The 10,493-nt window shown below is 48.7% G+C and overlaps 1 protein-coding gene across 2 annotated transcripts in view; it reads right to left on the reverse strand.

Moving 5' to 3' along the window:
• Positions 1–8,361, reverse strand: part of EYA2 (EYA transcriptional coactivator and phosphatase 2) — a 175,556-nt gene extending 167,195 nt beyond the window's left edge. Inside the window, exon 1 of one of the 2 annotated variants that reach the window (XM_084775075.1) lies at positions 7,948–8,361. In XM_084775075.1, coding sequence (XP_084631201.1) covers positions 7,948–8,318 — 371 coding nt within the window. In that variant the 5' untranslated portion in view covers positions 8,319–8,361. The remainder of the gene's footprint in view (positions 1–7,947) is intronic. The other variant, XM_084775076.1, reaches the window with a different exon arrangement.
• Positions 8,362–10,493: the final 2,132 nt, after the last annotated feature.

A 10,493-nucleotide genomic window follows, 5' to 3' on the forward strand; every position in this document is an offset into this window, starting at 1 on the left:
ATCACCAGGACAGAGACAGGGACACAGCTCAAGGACACTGGAGTCCTGCTTGTTCTTGACTGGCTCTCTGGTCATAGACAGGGACGTGTCACTGAGGAAAGGATAAGAGTGACAGCACCAGGGAGACACAGCATGCCTTTGGAATGGTTTGTAAAATACTCAACCCACAGCCTCTTTCTTGTCAATGGAATTGACCTTGTCATCCTGTAATAGGTCAGAGGTCAATACATTTTGTTCTAAAGGGTCACAGCCAGTGTGTCAGGCTCCGTGGGTTGAATACTCCCTGTAGTAACTCTGAGGTTATTACAGTGCGACAGTAGTTGGGGACAGCCAGCTGCAGGGCTGCAGGCCAGCTAGGTTGCAGGCTTCAACAGCTCCAGCTCCAACCATGCCTCGGCTTACACAGGGCAAAGTCAAGGCTCTATGAGGATGGTGTCCTTCTAGTCTGACTCTGCAAACACCCATAATGCAATGGGGTTGGGGGGGCAGCAGCTGACTTTAAAGTCAGCCTTCTCGGGGCTTACGTGGAAGCTGCCTGCCTGTTCTAGGGGCTTGGGGTCAGAACTGGATGTAATCTTGGCTCTGACACAGGCTATAGGAGCCTGAGCATGTGACATTACCTCCTAACATTCCATTTCCACATCTGTAAACTGGAGATAATAATAGGCTACTCCATCCAGAGTCAAAGCAACATATTTCCTAAGTGAAGTGCCTGGCACACAGCACATCTTCAATAAACAGGGGCAATTGGCTGTTGCCAACAGCTTTGGCATTGGCGGCATTTTTTTAAAGTTCACTGCGGGGGGGGGGGGGACCATAAAAAATAAAAATAAAAGGGCTGACAAAACTTTCCAAGCAAGTTTTAAACGCTATCCTGAGGGTCCCAAAGGGGTCAGAAAACACCCAGGCCTAAACCAAATTTCTAGCCACCCCTCCCTATGCCTCCCTGCCTCCCTGGGTCTGCATCTTTGTCCCTGTACCAGTCTGTCTTTCTTTGTGGTGCCTGAGTGACGTGGAGACAATTCCACGTCGTTTCAGACATGTGCTGAGATTAAGGCGTCCTGCCCCGTCCCTTCCCCCTTCCTTCTATACCCTAGCGACTGGCTTCTGGGGGTGGGGTTCATTCTCCTCAGTAAGAGGAGAACACACAGAGCTCGGGATCCTCACAAACCGGAGGTGAATAATCTCCCTGGCTTCATTCTTTGTCACGGCTGGATGGGGCCAAAACTCCCTTCGACAACAGGGGCACAAGTCACAACTTGTTTTGCCACTTGAGACCAAGCATCCCAGCCGAGCAGCCAGTCTGAGCTTCCCTCCCCTTCCCAGTGGTGAAAGGGGCCAGAAGCACGTGACCCTCCCCATCCCACCCCTTCCCAACCAAGCCGGTACTCAGACCCTTGCTGGAGAGATAAATGGTGCTAGAACATTCCAAAACAAAAGTCGGCCATATGTGCAAATAGCGCACACCCACAAAAGCAAACAGCCTCTTTGGGGTGACACCTTTTTCTTTCTCTCAGAAGAGGTTTAATCCCTTTGTGGAATTCCCATCAGCACCTGAGTTGGTACCAGATTCAGGGTCATGCAGACACCCTGTGTGTGTATTTCAGGAAGCCCGTGGTTAGGGAGAGCTAAGGGCTTGTCTTTACACTGTGTGCCCCACATTAAAAAAAAAATCACAGAAACAAAAAAAGAAAAAAGTACGGGAACTATTAATACTTCAACCACAAAATGACCCTGAGAAAGGGACTAAGAGGCGAGAAAATTGACCAGGAGACCACAGGGCATTTTCAACCTCTGACTCCCACAGATCTGAACATCAAGAGGGGGTATCGGTGGTGACAGATGCATCCAGAACCCATTTTTCCCCCCTATGGAACCATGAAAGAGAAAGTTCCGGAGGAGATCGCCATTCCAGACTCTGTCTCCTTTTACCACAAGACGTCTTTGCTAGTCCTTGGAGAACGCAGACCAAGACAAGAGCAGAACGCCCCCCTCCCCCACGCCCCCCCTCCCCCGTCTCCCCCAATCCTGTGTCCAAGTCAACCAAACACGGCTAACAGGCAGGAATTTGGACTTGGCCCGGGAGCGAGTGCTGGTGGTTTTGTCCTGTTTTGGTGACCGTCAGTGGCTTTATTTATGCACTTCAAGCCCATGATCTAATACATGTTGGTCTGGCTTCCCTTCTCAAAAAAGCAGCCTGTAAAAAGCTATTGAGAATTCCCCGTGTTTTCTCATTTTGGGTCAAGAAAATAAAATCGATATCTAAGTAACCTTTTTAAAAAGTCGAAGGCCTGTACGGCCCAAAGACCATGTAGCACCGTACCTGAACAAAGCCTCTTTAAGGTGTGAGATCTGGTAAGTGCCTACGTGAGAACTACCTAAGAGGGACTTTTGTTTTGTTTTGTTTTTTACCTAAGTCAAACAATGACATTTCAAACTCACGTTAAAGCAATTACCACGCAGGATCTGAACCGTGTTTTTCCCATTTCTTAAACGCAAGTGTGTATGTTTTCACATAGTTTCCTGCTGTGATTTTCTTTCTTGGCAAACCCACGCCGTACCATGAAACCCAAAGCATTCACGCTGCAGGGACAATAATGGCCGAAACAGACCCAGCTATTCCTGCCATGATTTTCCTTCACAAAATTAAAAGGTCTGCTAGCTAATACGTGGTATATTTCAGCTCTGAAAAAAAAATGATGCTTAGGCGATGAACGGAGAAATGACGGCAAAAGTGTGTTGACACACGGGTTGGAGCTGGACCCTCTGGATCCCCATTGGAGGGGTGTTGGGTTTTTTTTTTATCATCTTTCCTCCAATTACAACCCCTAAGAGCTGGCTGTCCCTGAATGAATGAATGCACGCAGACTCATTTGTCTTGGTCACGCCTGAGAATCCACAGACTTTTAAAAGCGAATTTTCCTAGATATCCAGACAGAAGGGAAAGTTGGATGCCACGGGCATCGCACACATTTTTATGGTAAAGGCTCAACACTATGAAGGGTAAAGACAACATAGTTTTTAACGTCTGTTAAATTCTTCACACGTTTTAAAAGATGTTTAAGTTGGCATTATCTCGCACTGGCATTCCTCTTTTAAACTTCTCGAATAGACTCAAAAGTACAAAGTCACATATCAAAATGCCGGCAACTAGCACATCTGTGTTGGGAGTGCTACAATCACAAGGAGGGCGTGGCTGTGAGGCCGAGGCTCTTGTTTTCAGTGCTGAGACCCTGTGCCTCTCCCGTCCCCTCTGCTTCTCAGGCCCCATTGACCATAAGCATGCCTGTCCACACATTTGGGCCACTGATGCCATCCCTTGACATCCTAAGTGGCCGAGACAGACCGCTCCTGTTACCCGACTCTCAAGACCACCTGTTCCAAATTACTTTGTCCTCCAAATGTTTATAATTGAACCCCAGACCAGCACCCACCCATAGCAATACAATACAGCGCCTTCCGGTAAAGCTGACCTGGGCTGTGCCTACCGTAACGTTTAGGGCCTTCCCTCTGCCGGTAAATTTATTGACTCGTTTTAGGAACAGAACTGCTCAGTGTTAATATAAAAGGGACAAATCAAATTAGTCCTCGTAAATAAACAGCCAATTCCCTTGACAGAACTAGACCCAAACTGCTAAATACGACTCCCAAGGTTTCTAGTTCTGATTTCTAAATACTGACTGATTTTCCTGAGAGAGAGAGAGAGAGAGAGAGAGAGAGAGAGAGAGAGAGAAACAGAGAGACAGAGAGACAGACAGAGAGACAGAGAGACAGAGACAGAGAGAGACAGAGAGAAAGATAGAGAGAAAGAGAGAGAGAGAGAATATTAACCAGAGCAACGTTAGAAGATAATTTGGTCTGTGCATGTTCAGAACCCTCCAAACCGATAGTTACCCTCCAAGGGGAGGGAGAGAAGGCCGTGGGTGAGGCACCCGTGGGGAACTGAAGGCTGTGTTTCATCTGTGGCCTGTGTGAGTCATCTGCTCTGTGACTCAGTTTCCTCCTTAACAAGGCTGGGCTCTTAATACTAACACTCAAAGTGAAGAGCTACCCTTAGGACACTATTGTCTTCTGCATTCAAGTCCTGGATCTGTGGTAACTGGGTGTTTGTTTGTTTGTTTGTTTGTAAGAACACTATTGTCCTCTGCATTCAAGCCCTGGATCTGTGGTGACTGGGTGTTTGTTTGTTTGTTTGTTTGTTTGTTACAGCAACTCTTATAAGAAAGTCTTAAGTGAGAAAATTGGCATCAGTATTCACTGTCAGGAAATCAAGAAGAAAAAGGATAACACACACACACACACACACACACACACACACACACACACACGTACGTAAACGTATGCAGCTTCCCTCAGCTCTAGGTTTATACCAGGCAGGAACTCTCCTACCCCAAATTACAAGCTACAAAGAGCAGGCTCCTGTGGGCAGTTACCAGTGGCTCTGAAGCCACCAATTGTCTTTTCAAGCATTAGTCCCCATGGAGGGTTCGCCCTCCCAGGATTAGAAGGTATTAAGCAAACACCATTAGGGCCGGTACTGTCACCAGTAAACTCTCCACTAATTGTTTTCCTACCAGAAGTGTCTTTGTGTGTGTTGCTGTGTGTGAGGGGGAAGTGAGGTGCTCACAGAAACTTCGGCTCTGGAATCAGGAAGAGTGTTGGGACTGAGCGAGGCATGAGAGAGAGAGAGTGTGTGTGTGTTCTGTCAACAGGCCATGTTTTCTCAGCTCCGGGGTTAAGCCTCTGTAAAGGATTCCTTCTGGGCAAACGCCTCCAACTCCTTATTCAGAACAAATAACAAGAAAAATGTTTCCTGCCCACAGCAGAACTCAATCTTGGTGACAGGCAGAAAGTGTGGCGTTTGGGAGTGACTCTCAGTGACTCCCAAGATCAGGAAGGTGACGGAAGCAACAATTCTCCCCCTTCAGAAACCTCTGGGGAGGAGTTCTCTCCTTTCAGGAATTTCTGTCAGGCCATTGGTCTTCTTTTGTATCTGCTGCCCAGGTGAGAGGCAGGCAAAGGTATCCCTGGCCATGTGACAGGAAGCTAGTCCTTTCTCCCAACCTTCTCACACAAACACACAGACACACACAAACACAGACCCACAGATACACACACACACACACACACACACACACACACACACACACACACACACTGCACACTGCACACTTCAGGTCTCTGGACAATACCTGAGAGCTAGGCTTTCCCTTATGCCCTGGGCATTGTTTATGGCCAGGAGGCCTACCCAGCAAAGACCGGCCCCTGCTCCAGCCCCCACTGTCCTCTTAGATCCAGGGCCTTCAGCAGCTGACCTGGCTGAGCAAGCCCTCTCTGCTCCCTTCCTTTTCTGACAGCCGCTGGCTGTCTCTCTGCCCAGAAAGGCATCTGTTGTGGGTCGCCTGGAACTCCGCTCACTCTCAGTGAGAGCCTGCTCTTTTACTATAAGACAGTTTATTGCTGGCTTAATGAGTTTCAAAAGGCATATCGCAGCTGAGGACACCCAACACACATCTGCTGCTGCTGCTGCTGCTGCTGCTGCTGGTGGTGGTGGTGGTGGTGTGTGTGTGTGTTGGGAAGGACAGTGCTTGCCCTGAGCTTGGCCTGAGCTGGTGACAGTTGAGCGGTTGCTTGGTTCTGGTCTCCTGGTCCCGGCACACACTATCTTTGGGAAAAAGCTGAAAAATAAGAAAATGGTTTCTTCTTTATTGGGGATGGAGTCATTGTATCTTGGGGGAACCAAAAGACATCTTAAGTGGATGTGCCTGGACTGTGCATATATATATATATATATATATATATATATATATATATATATATATATATATATATATATATATATATATATATATTTTTTTTTTTCTTTTCCAAACTGCCAGTGTCTCCATAGCATATTCAGCCCAATTCTGAAAGTACACAGCTATGCCACAGACCCATTTTACTGCGGGCTTTTCCACTCTCCCCACAGCAGCTAGCATTTTATCAATTTATCCATCTGGAACAAGACTTGAAATCTCTTACACACGATTTAAAGCAGCAGGCTTTGGCATTTTGGAGCAGAGTACTATGGGTGGTCCCCACCCCACATGCTAACCCTGTAACAGGTCAGCAAATCACACTTCTTTATGACGTGTCTAGCCCAACACAAAAGGCATGTAAAGATGCTAGGACTTAGATTGTTAACACAGTTCTTTTTAAAAATGTATAGAAATATGAGGACACACATCTTCCAATTGTTACCTCACATTGTTTACTTATCTGACACTAGGAAACAAGGCGTGTGTTTGTGGGTTATTTTTATACACTTGGGTGCAACATTATACAAGCGCTCCAAGACACAGGAAGACAACAATTCTTTGAAGATAAAACATTTTATCGGGTTGTGAACTAAGACACAAAGGGGTATAGGGATGTAAAACCTACTTCCACACACCAGACACCACACACACACACACACACACACACACACACACACACACACACCAAGAAACAAACAAAAAAAGCTCTCAGGTTCTTTCAAATCTATCCACGTTGGTTTTTCTACAACTGCAAAATTCCAAGTTTCAAATTCAAACTCAATATTATGCTCAGTCACAAATAAGATTCAAAACATCATTTCTTACATAAGTAGCCCGTTAACTTTCTCTCTGAAAAAGCCTCAAGACAAGGAAATATTGGGCTCCGGGGGCTTCTGACGCTGGAGAAAAGTGGGTAGGGGTGGATATTTCTTGAGTAAAACTGCAGTATGATTCTTTAACAAGGATTATTTCTGAAAAGTCCCAGCCTTGGTCTCCACGGACATCTGATATATGCTGGGGTCTAACACAGCGCTGTGGGCTCGTGTGTCTCGGAAGCAGACCCATTTCTCTCACCCGAGCATCAAGGGCTTGTGGAATTATTAGAGTCAGCTTCAAATTCAACCTCTGTCTCCAGTTATAATTTCCTTGGGGAGGGAGCTCCCCAACTCAAACCTAGGTCAAATGCCTCCCTAGTGTTTCTCAGTCCCAGTAATTGCCGAGCAGGCAACGGACCCAGTGTTCCCTCACTTCTCTTAACTTCCCCACCAGGACTGACTTAACACTCCTTGCCTTATGTATATATTTTTAAAGTCATTAAAAGTTGTGTTGCATTTCGGGCGGTGGCGGGAAGAGGGAGAACGGACAACCAGTAGCGTCCGCCTTGCTTTTTTCACAAGCAACGAGAGAAGGGTTGTTAAGTCTGAGCCATTGGATGGCTCTGGGGCAGTAGGAACCTTGCAAGAAAGACTCGCATTTAAACGCTGAGCGAAGAACTTGGAGGCTTTAGCGAAGAGATACCTCTCCCAGTCACTAATACTCCTTGAGCTTGAGGGCTATTTGAAATGCACTGAAGCTGCTAGGGCCATTTCCACAGCTGCCTGGCTAAAGTAACTCCAGTCCGCGTGCTCTCCCCTTACTACGAAATCCAGTTTGAGCGCCCAGATGCAAAGTTGTGTGAAGTTTCAACTCCAACTTAAGCGCCCTAAGCTGGACCAGTGCGGGCTGCAGGATAGTAAAGACGTTTTAAAAGAAAACCCGGCGTGGAGGAGGATGGGCCCTGGGCCCCAAGTTTCAGCGGTTTGCCTGGCTCCTCCGCTACCCCATCACCCCCGCCCAGGGCATCAGCATGCCTCTGGGTTCCTTTTGGATGGGATCCGAGATTTGCTACGAGCTTCCTCCAAGGCCAGGGAGCTAACCAAACGCAGAGACCCTGCTGCGTCCTGCACTTGTCCGGTGCGCGAGAGTTGCCAACTTCAGTCACTGAGCCCCGCACCCCACTCACCTGGAACATGCGGGGAAACTGAGGCTCAGAGACACAAGGGGATCCCAAGACAGGATCTGCCTTCGGGGCCCGGTATCGGCTCCGCTCGTGTCTGCGGGGTCCCCGGGTGCTGCGATCCCACCCTGAGTCCCCGAGCGCAGTACTCACCCGCGCAGTGCAGAGGCGTCCCGAGCGGGCCGGGCCGGTCGATGGCACGCGGAGCGAGTGCCGCGGTGCCGCGGAGGCCTCCTGTGCCGGGGACCGGTCCCCTGTCCCGGCCGCGGTTCTCCTGCTCCCCTGCCGGGCCGCGCCGTGCGTGGGGGCCGTGGGGCGCGGCGCTGGCTCCGGGCGGGGACTCGGCCCTGCAGTGCGCGCTGCTCTCGCTGCCGCCGCTGCGCTCCCGGAGGAGGGACGCGCCGGCCTCCTCCCCGCGGCGACGCCCACGCCGCCTCTCGTCCCCGCAGCGTCCTCACCGCGGCCAGGCGCTGCCCGAGAGAGCCAGCAGCGCAGACAGGGATCGCACGCATGCATTCATCCATCCATCAGTCACCCACCCACCCATCATCTATCCATCCATCCATCCATTCTACTGTCTGTGCCGGCTCAGCCGCTCCACTAGAACAAGACCAACTCGTTTTCTGTCGTGCTAGAACTTTGCATCCAGGCTGAGAGAGGGAATCACGAACAAAGAATCCAGGAAAAAGGCAGTTGGAGAAAGTTTAAATACTGAGGAGAGGAAAAGAGGGCTTTGTGGGTGGCGGGGCAGCAGAGCAGTCCCGGAAGACCTCTCTGAGGAGGTGTCACCTCGATAACAGGAAAGTGTGTGTGTGTGTGTGTGTGTGTGTGTGTGTGTGTGTTAGGCCAGAGGTCAACAATAGTGTTTTTGTCAGTTGTTCTCTACTTTTTTTTTTTTTTAAAGCAGGTGTCTTTTCAATTCATCCAAAGTGGCGGGCCAGCAAGCCCCAGAGATCCACTTGTCCTTGCGTCTCAGGCACTGCATTATAGCGCCGTGCCTAGCATTTTATGTAGGTGCTGGCGATCTGAACTCAGGTCCTCAAGCTAGATTGGCACTTTAGTGACTGAGTCATCTCCCCAGTCTCAGTGCCTGTCTATGGGACTGAGCTGGTCTACTCAGGCGCTGGGACTTGCAGCGCCTCCACCAAGCCAGCCTTTGGGCCCCTTAACAACTATGCCAGGCAGTCTCTGGGCCCCTTATGAGAAGTCCTGATGGGAAGCTATAAATGGGCTCCAACGGGACTCCAGTGGTGGAGCGTTCCAAGTTTACAAACACTAGCTTCTTCTGGCCCCCAGATGTCATTCGTAAAGATCAGGCGACTCTTTGAACTCTGACTCCTCCTTCTTCCAACGCTCTCACCTGAGCTGAACTCCAGCTCCATAGGATCCGATGCCCTCTTCTGGCCTCTGTAGGCACTGCACTCACATGCGCAACTTCCCACACACATACAGATAATAATATTAATGTTAATATTAATTTTAATTCTTATTTATTTAATATTTATTATTATTGTTATTGTTGTTATTATTTAGGGGTTGGAGAACTAGCTCAGCAGTTAAGGGTCCTGTTACTTCTGCAGAGGACCCTGGTTAAGCTCCCAGCACTCACATGGCAGCTAATAAGTGTCCTAAGCAGGCATGTGCATGGTACACAGACATACACACAGGTAGAACACTCATAAACTAAACTAAAATAAAAACCAATTGTGAGTCCTTTCCTTAATTTAAAGGAATATTCACCTGTCCACTTTTGTACTTAGGGTAATTCTACACTTTTCTTAAGTAGGAGCCTAACTAAAGATGGGTCAGGCCCCACCTCTAGACCTATCTTTCTCCTTTCGCTCACAGACACCGGTATCAGAGCACATGCCTCCAGCTGCCATGGCTGCTCCCACTCAGTGAGGAGGGACTGCGCATGTGCAGACATCACAATGACTCGACTGCCTTTTAAAGGGGAAGGAACATCTGCTTTTGGTCTTGACTCTCTCTTTGAGAGCTAGGACACACACACGGGCCTTGCTTTGTACTATCACTGTGAGAACGCTTGGAGCTCACGCTGCTAAGACACTTCCCTCCAAGGCTGCGGCTGCCATCTGCCGTGCTCCCCATATTGCCTGCCCCTCTGACACTTCATTTCCCGTGGGGGCACCTCAGAAAGCGCAAAGCTGCTCTCACTTGAAAGTCTCGGTGTTCCCTAACATGGAACCTCACTTTTTCTTATAAACAAACAAAATGTTTTATTTTTAAGTATTTTTGCGCTTTAAAAAAAAAACCTAGAATGAAGGTCTGGGGCGATGGCTCGGTTGGTAAAGCATAGGCCCCCGAGTGTGGACCCTCAGCACCCATGTAAGTAGCTGTGCTCCACCACCAGCGCAAGCCTGGGATTCCAGAGCTGGGGAGGCAGAGGCAGGAGGATGCCTGGGGTTTCCTGGCCAGCCTGCCTAATCAACAAGCTCCAGGTGCAGTAGGAGAGCCCTCTCTCAAAAAAATAAGGTAGAGAGGGCTGGAGAAATGGCTCAGAGGTTAAGAGCACTGTCTGTGCATCCAAAGGTCTAGAGTTCAATTCCCAGCAACCACATGGCGACTCAACAACCATCTATAATAAGATCTGGTGCCCTCTTCTGGCATAAAGACAGAATACTGTATTTAGATAAATAAATCTTTTTTTTTTTTAAAGTAAGGTCGCGTGTCACACAACA

Source organism: Acomys minous, assembly GCF_964271855.1.
Source record: "Acomys minous genome assembly, chromosome: 3".
NCBI lineage: Eukaryota > Metazoa > Chordata > Mammalia > Rodentia > Muridae > Acomys > Acomys minous.